This window comes from Zingiber officinale, chromosome 1B (genome assembly GCF_018446385.1).
Source record: "Zingiber officinale cultivar Zhangliang chromosome 1B, Zo_v1.1, whole genome shotgun sequence".
Lineage (NCBI taxonomy): Eukaryota > Viridiplantae > Streptophyta > Magnoliopsida > Zingiberales > Zingiberaceae > Zingiber > Zingiber officinale.
The window spans coordinates 162,102,200-162,116,184 of record NC_055986.1 but is presented as its reverse complement, the minus strand read 5'-3'; the positions used below and the strand labels follow the sequence as shown (position 1 = coordinate 162,116,184).

Below are 13,985 nucleotides of genomic sequence, written 5' to 3'. Positions count from 1 at the left end.
CGTACCTTACAAGATCGCGATTCTCCACGCGTTCATCCACGGAATGGAGACCATTGATGATCTCTTTGAATCTTCCATGTAGCTCACTTACTGTCTCATTTTCCCTCATGGTGAGGTTTTGGAGTTGGTTTAGGAACAAGTCTCTCTTGGCGATCCGAGAGTCCCGAGTTCCTTCTTGGAGCTCGATGAGCTTGTTCCATAGATCTTTTGCGCTCGTGAAAGGACCTACCTTGACGAGTTAGTCCTTGGCTATTCCACATTACAAAGTGACCACTGCCTTGGCATCGGCTTGTCCTTTGCGGGTTTGCTCGGTGGACCACCTCGAGGAGTCGAGTTCCTTACCTTCTTCGTCCTTTGGAGGCGTAAATCCTTCCTTTACAGAAAATCACATGGAGATATCAGTTTTGAGATAATACTCCATGCGACTCTTCCAATATTGGAAATCTGCTCCATCGAAGAAGGGTGGTCTGTTGGTGCTGAATCCTTCCTTCATCGCCATCTTCTTGCTCCTTAGGATGTTAGTCCAGATGAAGAGCACCAGGCTCTGATACCACTTGTTGGAATCCTTTGGATGGCTAGAGAGGGGGGAGTGAATAGCCTCCACCAAAATCTTAATCTTTTCACAAAAATTCTAAGCGAGTTTGTTAGCGCAGCGGAAAATAAGCAAACAAAAAGAAATTATACGAGAAAAGAACCAAGCACCACTAACACAAGATATACGAGGTTCGGGGATAACTTGCCCGTACTCCTCGGCGTGTCCGTGAGGTGGACGAGCCCTTGATCTTCGGTAGATCACACCCCGGATGACTCCGGCTAATGAAGCTCTCCTTCTCGGTGGAGAAACCTCTCTACAAAGTCTTCGAACAGATTTAAAATGAAGCACACAAGACTTACAGATCACAGTGGCTCAAAGAAAATCGAAGTAAGCTCATAGCCACGAAGATGATGAAGACAGAGTCCAAGAACACAGCAAGCTCTCAACCGAAACACACACAGCTTTTTACTTGCTTCTCGTTTTTTTTTTTCTTTTCAGCATACACTGCTTCTTATGTCTCTACATTCGATCAGCCTGCACCGGATCGCTGCCAACCTGCACCGAATCCCTGCTGCAAGCTACGGCGTCGCCAATCGCTTCTCTTCCTCTTCTGATTCTCTGAGCTCACACCAATAGAACCACGGTCTTCACTGGTGCCTCTGAGCTCGAACCAATCACCAGGAGTTAAGCCAATCGCCGCCTGATCACTGCCAGAAACACAGCCAATCGCAACATGTAGCCGTTGTTGCTTCAAATGCATTTGACGCAGAGAAAGCAGTGGAAAGATCCTTTGTCTCATTCCTTTGATGAGGCTTAATTTGAAACTAAGCACTGGTATGGTACCTGCAACCTGTATCTCCAAAAGACTCACAGCAGAAGGTTAAACAGAGATGGGCAAAAAGAAGTGCGAATCAGAAAATATCAGAGAAAGCGCATGCACAATGAACTTAACTGTGGATCGGTCAGCAGACCGATCCATGGCTCTCAGGACCGATCAGGACATATCCTGATCGGTCTGGGATGGTGCTGATCGGTCTGTGGACCGATCAGGCCTTAGGCTGATCGGTCCCCAGACCGATCAGCCAACTCTGTGTGAGAGTTGGCCTTGTCTCTGATCGGTCTCCAAACCGATCAGTAACTCTCACAGAGCCGCACTGATCGGACTCTGATCGGTCTGTGGACCGATCAGGCCTTAGGCTGATCGGTCCCCAGACCGATCAGCCAATGTGTGGATCGGTCCACAGACCGATCCCCCCTCTCGCTTTGAGTCCCAGCGTTTCTGATCGCTTCTTTCTGATCGGTCTGTAGACCGATCAGATAACCCACAGAATGCTTCTGTGTGGTTACTGATCGGTCCACAGACCGATCAGATAACCCACAGAAACTTTCTGTGTGGTTCCTGATCGGTCCACAGACCGATCAGGAAACTTAAGTATCACTGGATCGGTCCGTGGACCGATCCAGACAACCAGAGTTTCACTGGATCGGTCAACAGACCGATCCATAGCTCTCTGTGTTAGTTTTAGAGCCTCCCAGCCCTAAACCCTAACATCTTCCTGGTCCAGAGAACGAGCTACCAAGCCCTCTCTGACCTAGTCCTGAGAACGAGCTGCCGAGCCCTCTCCGACTTCGTCCGGTCCAAAGAACGAGCTACCGAGCCCTCTCTGACCTAGTCCGGAGAACGAGCTGCCGAGCCCTCTCCGACTTCGTCCGGTCCAGAGAACGAGCTACCGAGCCCTCTCTGACCTAGTCCGGAGAACGAGCTGCCGAGCCCTCTCCGACTTCGTCTGGTCCAGAGAACGAGCTACCGAGCCCTCTCTGACCTAGTCCGGAGAACGAGCTGCCGAGCCCTCTCCGACTTCGTCCGGTCCAGAGAACGAGCTACCGAGCCCTCTCTGACTTTGCGTGCCAAGTATCCGTACTTGGACTTTTCCTCATGATCAACCTTGATCATCAATCAGTCTGAGTTTAATTAATGTCTGATACAAACTTAAATCAGTGTCAACATCAAAACAACAGCCAGGTCAGACTGTATCAACAATATCTACTAGTAGAACGTCTATTTTCGGGAGATCCAACCCAATCTCCATCAATGTAGGCAATCAACTCTCGTGAGGACTAACGATATAAAAGAAAATAATGTAGAATAGTATCTTTGAGATATCAAAGAATTATCTTAACACCTTTCTGTAGGGACTTACAGAAATGCTTGATACTCTCCACCCCAATCAGAATGAAGGAAGAGTATTTTATGATCAAAATAACGTTCAACATGCTTTTGAAAACAATAAGAAACATCGAAGATATCAGATTTTCTTTTCATAGTAAAAATTCAAGTGAACTTACTAAAGTTATCAATAAAAATAACATAGTAAAGAAAACCTGATTAGAAAAAATAAGAGCAGAACCCCATACATCAGAGTAATTAATTTCCAAAGGAAAGCTAGAGTTGCGAGTAGAAGATACAAAAGGTAGTTTATGAGATTTCACTTTCATACAAGCTTCACATAAATGAGATGATGACGCTAAATAAGTTAGTAAACCAAAATGATTAATAATATCCTAAACAAGACGTGCATGCCAAGAGAATTTATCTGTGCATTCCCCAACAAAGGTTTTGAGAGAGGTGAGCTGAATATGATAAGACTATTTTTAGTGTCCCTTTGGAGTAAAATAGTTTCTATCGCGAGATCCTTCACAAGACAATGATGAGGATGAAATTCAAAAAATACATTATTATCAAAAGCAAATTGACGTACGGAAAATAAATTTTTAATGATAGAAGGAATATGAAGAGTGTTACGCATGCGAAAAGTATGACCACATGAATGAAAGGATGTGTTTCCAATGTGAGTAATTTGTAAACATGAGTCATTGTCTATTTGTACCACGCCAGGTCCATGATAAGGCGAATCTTCTGTAAGAATATCATACTCTGGTGTAACATGATGAGTCACTCCAGAATATGGATGTCATCCTGAGGTTTCAAGAATCGATAATGTTGCATTAGGAGGGATAGAGAGTAAGAATGCTCCAGAATGAGATGTTTGAGAACTAGATTGCCAAGATGATGGAGATCGAGGTTGATTTGATGATACAAGTCCTACTAAAAAATTTGAGTCATATCTTTTATAATAATTTTGAGCATAATTACCATAGTTGAAGTAAATATGATAACGACCTCGACCTCGACCTTTGAAACTTCCAATACGATTTTGATGACCATGTTGGGGAGGAGGCTGATTATGTTGATCAAGTTGGGGAGTTTTGCTAATCATGTGTACCGATAAAGACAGAGAATCTGATATTCTCTGAAATTATATTTATAGAAGCCTTTCATGAGAGGATAGCATACCATGAAGAGTTTCGAGTGGCACTTGATCCATGCGAGCCATCACACTGAGAAAAAAACTATCATATTGAGAAACCAAACCTGCAAGAACATGCATTAATAGTTCTGGATCAGAGACAAGATGTCCAATTGCAGTTAGGTCGTTGGCAATGGTCTTGACTGATTGCATATAATCATTGATAGAGACATCTCCTCGTTGCATAAACTGTAATTGTAAACGAAGATGGAGGACCTGTGCTTGAGAGTGGGATGCAAAAAAATAATCAAGAACTTCCCAAACTTGACGAGAAGTGTTGAGCCTAATGAGCATAGGAAGTATAGACTCAATAATTGATGAGAATAACAAAGTCAAGACTAATTGATCTTTTTTAAATCAAATAGTATAAGATAAATCATCTTTTCGAGGTGAAGATGAAGTACCATCAACATGACCAAGTAAATCAAAAACACAAAGTAAAAAAAGAAATTACAATTTTCATAGTAAATTGTTATCATGATCAAGTTTAAAGAAAAAGAGAAAAATATATGAAAAGGAAAATAGGTATTTTATGATGATGCAGGAATCTTAATAGAACTTAAAGAAGATAATTTTTTTTACATTGTTTTTTTTTTTTTTTTTTTTTTGCTCATTCTCTACCTATTTTTTTCCATTTTTTTCCTCTTTCGTTATTTGTTTTTTTTTAATAAAACAGAGAAGTAAAACACAAAAACAAAGGCCAAAAAACACACGAAGAAATAAATAAAATGAGCAAATAATAACTCTGTCTTACTATGATTCATGTTACCAAAGTTACTATCATCGAAGGAAAAGAGTTGTTGAAGAAAGGAGAAGAAATGATGCTACAGTTGAAGCTACTATTGCTATCGTCGAAGTTGTCATGTTACCGTATTGTAGACGATAATATCAAATTAACATGTAAAAACTCTTGTAGCTACTGTAATAAAAATTCGGAAGAAGAAAATTGGAAGGAAGAGAAGATGACTCTGATACTATGTTTAAACTAATAGATAAAGGAAAGAAATAATATAGAAAATAATTCTTTCATCTATTATTTAGGTTGTCTAAACAATAATGAAAAAAATTAAATGTGATATACAAAAATAAGCATAGTTGATGCGACGATAAAGGAGACCCACCAAGTGTGGGTCAGAGGGTGGAGAAAGTAGCTAACGAAAAGATCAAAGTCAAGGAGGTCAACGCTAGAAAAACCACGGGCTCACCAAAAGTAGGTCGAGCGACAGTCGACGTCAACAACGATTAAAAAAATACCCTCCTCAAACTTTCAAGTCTAAAATAGCAACAATAAAATAAAAAAAAATAAAATAAAATAAAATAATAGAAAAGAAAAGAAAGAAGACTCAGCGATTTGACTTGGTTACAACCAAGAAGGTTGTTAATCCAAGGCGGTTGAAAAAACGCACTACGAATCTCCTTCACTGTATGCAAAGAAGTCTTTTTACACACTAAGAAAGCTCAGAAGTTGCTAGGAATTGAATACAAAGTTGAGTGATTAATTTCTAGCTCTAGGGGTCTTTATATAGCTCCTAGAAAACTTATCTCGAGTTTTAAGGGCGCCTTCAAAAGGTTTGAGGGTGCCTCCAGCCGAGGTGAGCGGATAAAATTTTATCCGATTGCAAACGGTCAGTTTAGCCAGGTTGAGGGCGCTCTCAACACAATTGAGGACGCCTTCAATGTTGAGGGCACCCTAAACACTGTTGAGGGTGACTCCAATGTTAAGGGTGCCCTCAACAGTGATGAGGGCACCTCCAATGGTTTCTACAGCTTTTCTTTGTCTTCCTTTCTTCTTCCGAAGCTCCGATCGCTTGGGTGATTGCGGCCAACCGAAATAGGACTCACCTGAACCTAATTTCCGACCTTCTCCTCGAGCAGGCTTCCGTCTCGGCTTCTTGTCCCTCGAACGTCACGCACATTCTTCTCATCCACCGGTGTACTCTTCCGCAGCTCTCTCGTCCTTCGAACGCACCGAGCCCGTCGGCTCTCTTCCTGTGTCGTCCTTCTCGCTAGCTGCGTCTTCCGCTCGACTTCCTGCACTCCTAAGCTCCTGCACACTTGAACACAGGGATCAAATAACAAACAGGACCTAACATAACTTGATTGATCACATCAAAACAACCACAGGGTCCAACAGTTATCACTGCCCTTCTATATAAATCCTTAGCCCTCCCAAATAGGTTTTACCAGTTTGAGAGCCAATTAAAAGGGTTGCAATCATCTTTAATTTGGACCACAGTCCATAAATTCAATTTCGTTGTCAAACTCACGTTAGATGATCATTCTCAATTACCCTAGCCCTCCCTATTCTCTTTTCTTTTTCTTTCTTTCATCTTTTATATACCTACACACTCATCCATGAGCGTCTAGTGTTAATTTTTTTAAAATTTTTTTTTTTGAGGGTTTAGGGTATAGCATTTAAGTTAAAGGAAATGGGGAAAAAAATTAACACTAGGGGCTCACGGATGAATGTGTCGGATAACAAAACTCATATATATATATAGTCATCATGATAATTTTTGATGGATTCTTATGGATGTTTGTCGCAAGAGAGATCAAATTGGAGCTTATGGAAAGGGAAGCTCTGGCTGTATGAAGAGAAACAGACCTACAATAACTTTCCAACTGAGACTAAAAACTGGAGCTTCAAGAAAGATAATAAGTGGGCTTAAGAAGAACATATTGAGTTTTATGCATCATTCCTCTATACTAATCATTCAAAACACTTTACTAATGACAAGCGAGTAAATTTATTAAAGAGATGGACTCCTGAACACTTGTACAGACTTGGCTTGAACATTGGTATTCTTTGTCGCATCATTGTCAAATCACACCACTTAAAATGTTTGTCAAATTTCAGGTGATCACCTACAATGTCTGGCTCAAAGAAAATGAAAAACATGCAAACAGAAATTCCCTATTTATATAGGCTCATCGTTAAACATTCAGCACTTCCATATATTGAACTGCATATAAGGGAATCAATCTTCTGAGTAGGCATATAATAGTTATTATTCTTGATTCTGGATCACTTCATATATCCAAATATTTATTCCAGACATTAGTTTTGGTTTTAATATTAATTAGCACCATTTTCACTTCCATGACATGAGGTCAACATCTAACCAGGCATTCCCAAATGGACCTTTCCAGGATGTGAAGTCAGAGATAAACTATGAAATCAGAGATATTAGAAAATGAGCTGTTGAACTAAAATCTTAGGATCCTAAAATAATGACAGGCATTTTCAGTAAGAATATTTAATAATTTCTTGAATAACAGTGGGCAAAGGCTCGCAGTATTACATGCACCGTGATGTTTGTTACTTGCTTTCAAAAGAATAGCCAAATCAAAGTTTTAACCCTAACCGTACCTTGTCCTTGCATAATGTGACCCATTGACGAGCCAATGGTTTAGCACACTAACATCATCCTACAAAGTGAGATAAAGGTTAAAACGTTATAAGTTATCCCTGGGTTAGTTATATAGTTTGTGATCAAAATTCCATTCCTGTTTTAATTGGTAATGGCTGCAACTTAAGATTTCAGCATTGTAGGATGACTTAATGTTTTTCTAGTCAAATTAACCATGTTTCTACACTGCAGATCAAAATTATATCTTTTGAGTGTAGGTGGACCAGCAATTCTGATCCTCCTGTTTGTGTTGGTAAAAACAATCCAACTAATAATCTGTGAAGGGAAACTATGGGATATTTCATATAGTAACATCTCTTAGAAATAACTAATTACCTCCTCCTCCTCCTCCTCCTCCTCCTCCTTGATGGAGGAAATCCATGTTGAAACATCACTAAGGGGATGACTCTGTCATAGTGAAGAAGTCTATATTGAAGAGCATCAAGGAGGAAGATGTTATGATGTGTGGAATTTCAGACGAGGATTTGCTGAATGGAGGAACGCCACTATCAAGGAATTTGGTTTCTTGCTCTCTAAGGACTCTTGCAAATTTTAAGTTGTTGATGTTGTGTTCAAGCAAAAGGAGTACCAGATCTAGAAGAGAAAAAACAAAATTTGGAAAAATAAGATTTTAAGATGGTGAAAGGGAAAGGTTGAAGAGGAAAAAAAACTAGGTTTTATGGAGGAAGGGGAGGCCATGGTGACATTAAATTTGCACCCTCTTGAGGGAATTGAAGAGGGATAAAAAAACCCATTATGATACGAAGTTCAGAAAATATTGTATTATCCATTAGAAATACAAAACATGTATTTATATTCCTTAAGACATAAATAGTTCTAAAACTTAGACATAAGACTAGGTATGTCTTAAACTAAGTTGCATATAATATTTTAAATATGCTAAAATTGTGCAGCATGGTATTAATTTATTTTCTTTGTCTGTGGTCATTTACTAATTTACAAGGAAAACTTCTTAAATGCTATTAATGCACATGAAATTTTACTAGTTTCCTTCCCATTGATGTTTTGATAATTAGGTGAGTGGTTGACACCTTTTTTCTTATTGAATCGTCTGTTCAACCAGATGAATTGAGGATTTATACACCAATGCACAAGTCTAGACAGGCAGTGGTGGTTGTTTTTTTTTTTTTGGTTGATCTGGTCGGGCAAGACCTGTTCCAATAGCATTGCTTAAGGGTTATAATCTTGTGGAAACATTTCTTTCTAGGTTGGTGTCCGTTAATCAAGCAGTCTAGTAACACCATCTATTCAAAGGAATAAAGTAACATGAAACAAATTTCCTTTAATATTAGCAAAAGGAAAATATTGGTATAAAATCCAGATTTGTGTATGTGAAGGAATTAACCTGAAAATAGAGAAGTAGGTCTGCTGAAGGCATGGTTCCTCCGGTGAAGAAGTATCTTGTAATCCAGTCATCTTCATTTTTATCCTGAGTTAAGAGGGAACATTCAGGACATGACATGAAGGCTGTGGGACAAAAAAAAAACTTAGAATGCAAATAGCATTCAGCAGCAACACAGAAAATGGTTCTTTCATGTGATTAAGAAACCAAAAATATACAAACATGAAAATGATGAAATAAACATGTGAGGAATTTGATTTAAAGCAGAGTATTATTTGGTAATCTTCAAAGACTAGTCATCACAGAATGCCGAAACAAACACCAACTAATACACAAAAAGGAGTAAAGAGTACCTCAAAGTGATAAGCAAATGTTTTATGACAAAAGTGATGAATGAAAAACAAGCTATCTTCCTTCATCCACGATGATATCTTCTTAAGAAGTTCCCTATAGTTCTTCATATGCTGCAGGAATTAATGCAACAATTAACTAGTTTCAATGGGGAAAAGAAAACTAGTTAGATTACCTCAAACATTTCTATTGAGACAATTCGGTCGAACGAAGCTTCCATTTCAAAATTGCTGACGTCATCAACAATTATTTCTACATTGGGAAGCTCAAGGTGCCTAAAGATAGTTTGGTGTAAATTTCAACTTTCATGCACAAAACTATGCATACAATTCATACAATATACTTTCATTACTTTAGAAATGACATTAACCTATCAAATCAATGGAAACTGAGAATTTCAAATTAGAGATAAAAATCAATAGAAAACAAGTAGAGCAAAAAAAAAAAAGAAGAAGAAGAGCTTACCTACACTGCTCTTCTATGTAAGCTTTCTGAGTAGATGAGTTGCATATTCCTGTGACCTTGCAGTTTTTGTATCTCTTTGCAACATATATTGAAAAGGAACCCCAGCCACATCCTATGTCAAGAATTTTTTGGCCATCTTTCAGTTGAGCTCTTTCACAATACAATTCTAACATTGCATTTTCGGCATCTTCCAATTTGCTTGTTTTGTCCTTGAAGTAACAACAGCTGCAACCAATGGGGAATTTAGAATTTCTAGCAACATACAGGAGTAATCAGCTATGTAAAGGAAAATAATTAAGGATCAAATGTAAATATTATCAACCAGTGCTGTAATGTGTGTGACCACATTAAAGGAGGGGAAGATAAAGAACAGAGGACTAGAAGACCAGTTACTGGTGAGATCGCTATCCAGAACTAATTGTCTAAGTTTGACTTGACCTTCACATTATCAATGTGGTGGATTCATGTTTGATAAATAATATGGATATATCAAATAAAGTTTAAAAAGAAGAAAAGAAAACTATAATACTTAAGTACTAAAGTTCAGACTGTGTTTTATTTAGGATGGTAGAGTTTTATCTTGTATGGACATAAGTTATAAAAAACTAACAATATTATTTTAATCCATCTCAACTAGTGTTGTAGCATGCATTGGGGTATCGAGTGTTGGCATGATATGATATTGACGGACACGATTGACACAGCGAAAGAAGAGATATAGTAGTGCCAAGTGTCAAGTAGTATTACTCGTAATTTCTCGAAACAATGCATTTTGACCAACCACTCGATACTGTACGAAATTTTAATACATGCTTTTAAACATTCCAAGATCTACTCAAATGAGCTTTAATTCTATATTACCCTTCTGCTTAGCCTGCTTACTTTCAAATATAAGCGTCAATTGAAACTTTGTCAAATTGAGAGTAAAACTAGATAGAATCAATTGAATTCTTGTAAAATTAGATTGATTTGGAGAAACTTAGCTGATCTAACCAATTTTCCCCCTGCCATAGCTTGAACTGTAACTAAAATAAATTTGAGCAAAAGATAGTCTTTGTCACTCATTTGAATTCTGGCTTAAATCACTCAACGTTGTTGACAACCAACCTTTCTGTTGCTTACGAGCCTACTAGTTAGACTAACCACCTCATTGGCCTCTCTCTTGGCTAATATTAATCCACAAAGGTTATTACCAATAATGCAATACCTCTCTCAATCAATAGTAGCCTTAAAACCCCATCCCTACTACATATTACTAATTTAGTGAATATTAACAACTTTATGCTAATATATCTTAGTAATTATTTTGATATATTATAACAGAGTCAGATATCACTAAACTAGTAATAATAATAATATTTGTGATTATGATGATTTTTTTTGCTAATAATTAATTTGCTAATTCTACTATTTGTTGTTCAAAATATGTTATCTGTAATGATGTATTAATGAAACACAATATACATTTTCATTATGATTAAAAACCATTTGCTATCTCAAATATAGAATTATTTTATCTTTACTTTTATGGTTTTTTTCTTAACAATTCAATCTCTATGCTACCAATTTGATACAATGACACATTCTTTGATCATCTGATCCTAACACTGATATTGATTTGACAAGCATGATACATTCATATATACATAAAAAACAACTAAGTATGAAGATGAGCAACAAAAACTCATTAAATATTTTTCAACATAAATAGAGTCAAAATGAGTATTAAATTAGAGGTATTACTCATTTAGATATGTAGAAAGATCATCGTTCAGCTTTAGCACCATGTGGTGTAGGGCTTTAGAGAATGGACAGTTAAAAAACTGTTTTGGATGATAAACCATAAAATTTTAAAAAAGAAGCAGAGTATCAGAAACAATGGAATAAATCAATGAAGGTGTACTCCCCATCAGGCAGAAAATTCTAGTTCTGATTTACTGCTGATATCATCCTAGGACATCAAGTGGCCCTGATGCTTTAAAAATTGGCCTTCTTGTTAAATTTGAAGTAGAAAAGCTATAGCTTAGAGAAATGACCAACCTGTACTTTAAATTCTGTCCAAGCACCAACTTGAAAAATGAGGTGGGTAACTCATAGTGTTGGGATTTGGCTTTATCAGTTTCCACAGCTATAGGCATATCTTCAAGAGCTGTTGAAGATATACAAGATCAGAACATTACCACAACTGACAAATGAAACTACTTATATAGTAAATTAGTGGAAACAGTGCAACTTAAGAAAGACAAAAAGGTAGTCTGTCATGATCAGGTCAGTTATAAATAAGTACCATGGTGAATAGGGTTGTTTGAGTTTAAAAAAAAACAACCAGAATGCAAGGGCCTCTTGCAACAGATTGCACTTTGGATGTGTTCATTGCATCACAAAATCGTATATTTCTAGGTGAAACAACGATGGAATACACATATTCAAGGAGACAACACATTTCACACAGAACTCTGAATCTAAGACTAGAGCACTAAAATTGTGCTAGGAGAACGAAAATGGAGATGACTAAAGAAACTAGTAAAGTATTGATGGAAATAGAATCAATACAAGAACAAAAACATAATAATTCACTAGCTCAAGTGGGAAAGATACAATGGAGAGAGCCAATGCTACACCTTTAGCTATGCTAAAAGAAAACCTCACTAAACTGCAGAAAGTTTGAATGATATAGAATTCATACTTTGACAGACCACAATCAATTTTTTTTTTTTTTTTGAACAATTCTACTTCACAAAATCAAATCTTCAAAGTTCTCTTGAAGGTAAGAACAGAAACGAATATTTTGGAAATCAGAACATCAAAAAAAATTGGGAAAAGTTCAAAATTTTCGCTCTTGCAGTCCAAGACTACGACGGCTGAATTACATGATTAAAACGAAATGAAGTGATTAAGCCAGCAGCAGGCATGGGCTTGAGCCTTACCCTGCTTGAACCGGAGGAGTTCCGCTAGCTGGAGCTCGGCGGAGGGTTGGTAGCCGAGGCGGAGGCGGCCTGCGAGGAGTAGCCGCGTCAGCCTCCTGACCAATGCATCCGGGAGGAGGTTTCTCTCCAGCGCAGCCAGCCCCGCCCGCTCCGCTGCTTCGTAGGGCATCCGAACTATCGCCTCCATATTCTCTCTCTCTCTCTTCTCTATCTCTCGTCCCCCTTCTTAGCTCTAAGCACCGACAGGCACGGCACCGCACCGTACCATTTCAGTGTCGTGGGCGCCACAGCTCGTGCACGTGATATTTATAACTTGGCTTGATTTGAATTGATTGCACTTTTGAAATTTGCCCCTCAAAGTTTAGCAATTACCATTCTCAAGTTTTTTTTTATCCCTTGGATTAAGTAAAAAACTTGGGAATAGTTAACTTAGATTTATTTGCATAATAGAAAATAAGGACCGTCTTTCGAATTTGAAAAACAAGGAAGGGCTAAACTGATAATAGGAAGAAGGGGGTAATTTCAAATTTACCCGAATTTCCAATCTGCTCGCTGAAGGCATGGGAGAGAAACACGTTTCCCTTAGAATAACCACACAAAAGTAGACAGACGCTTAAAAAGTTTTAAAACTAAAAAGTTTTAAAATGCTTAAAAATTATATATATATATATATATATATATATATATATATATATATATATATATATATATATATATATATATATATATATATATAATTACTTAAATATCTGTATATTAAAATTATAAATATCAGCAACCTCTATATTTAATAATAGACTAAAGAGTTTGATTTAATAATATTAATAATTCATATTCGCTGATAATTTTAATCTTTTTTCCAGTATATAAACTTAAAACACAGTTACAAAATTGTTTATCCTTTTCATTTTTTCCTGTGAATATATATTTTTATTAATTATATATATATATATATATATATATATATATATAATTACTTAAATATCTGTATATTAAAATTATAAATATCAGCAACCTCTATATTTAATAATAGACTAAAGAGTTTGATTTAATAATATTAATAATTCATATTCGCTGATAATTTTAATCTTTTTTCCAGTATATAAACTTAAAACACAGTTACAAAATTGTTTATCCTTTTCATTTTTTCCTGTGAATATATATTTTTATTAATTATTAAACTAAAATATAAAATATATCCAGTATATTATAATTTGAAACCAAGTCTATTAATATTAATCTTATGGGATAATTCCTAATTCAGCCCCTCATTATTTGATGTAGTCCTGATTTCATCCTTAATTTTTTAATTGACCAAATTTAGTCTTCCAATTTTCGAACGTTTTCCTAAATTGATCCTTCCGTCCAAATCTCCGTTAAAATAGACGGAAAGACTTGTTTAACCGGTGGAAGTGACCAGTTACTTTTATTCTTGCGCTATTTCCCTAATTCTGGAGTTACCCTAAAAATCACAGAGACTCACGCGTTGTTCATCGATGTAAGGAGAGGTAGCGTATTTTTGCGACTGTTGTCATTTTTTCTCCTCTCTACTTCTATTTCACCCTC

General features: G+C 36.9%; 1 protein-coding gene across 5 annotated transcripts in view; it reads right to left on the bottom strand.

Annotated features, from left to right (window-relative positions):
• The window catches only part of LOC121987254 ((S)-coclaurine N-methyltransferase-like), a 30,148-nt gene extending 17,445 nt beyond the window's left edge, over positions 1–12,703 (bottom strand). Inside the window, exons 1-8 of one of the 5 annotated variants that reach the window (XM_042541146.1) lie at positions 12,420–12,702; positions 11,533–11,641; positions 9,493–9,717; positions 9,203–9,302; positions 9,030–9,140; positions 8,680–8,763; positions 7,274–7,332; positions 7,007–7,073 (exon numbers count right to left, since the gene is read on the bottom strand). In XM_042541146.1, coding sequence (XP_042397080.1) covers positions 7,022–7,073; positions 7,274–7,332; positions 8,680–8,763; positions 9,030–9,140; positions 9,203–9,302; positions 9,493–9,717; positions 11,533–11,641; positions 12,420–12,606 — 927 coding nt within the window. In that variant the 5' untranslated portion in view covers positions 12,607–12,702 and the 3' untranslated portion in view covers positions 7,007–7,021. Of the gene's footprint in view, positions 1–7,006; positions 7,074–7,273; positions 7,333–8,255; positions 8,487–8,673; positions 8,802–9,029; positions 9,141–9,202; positions 9,303–9,492; positions 9,718–11,532; positions 11,642–12,419 lie in introns of those variants that run through there. The other 4 variants (XM_042541152.1, XM_042541141.1, XM_042541156.1 and 1 more) reach the window with 4 other exon arrangements.
• Between the last annotated feature and the right edge of the window lie 1,282 nt (positions 12,704–13,985).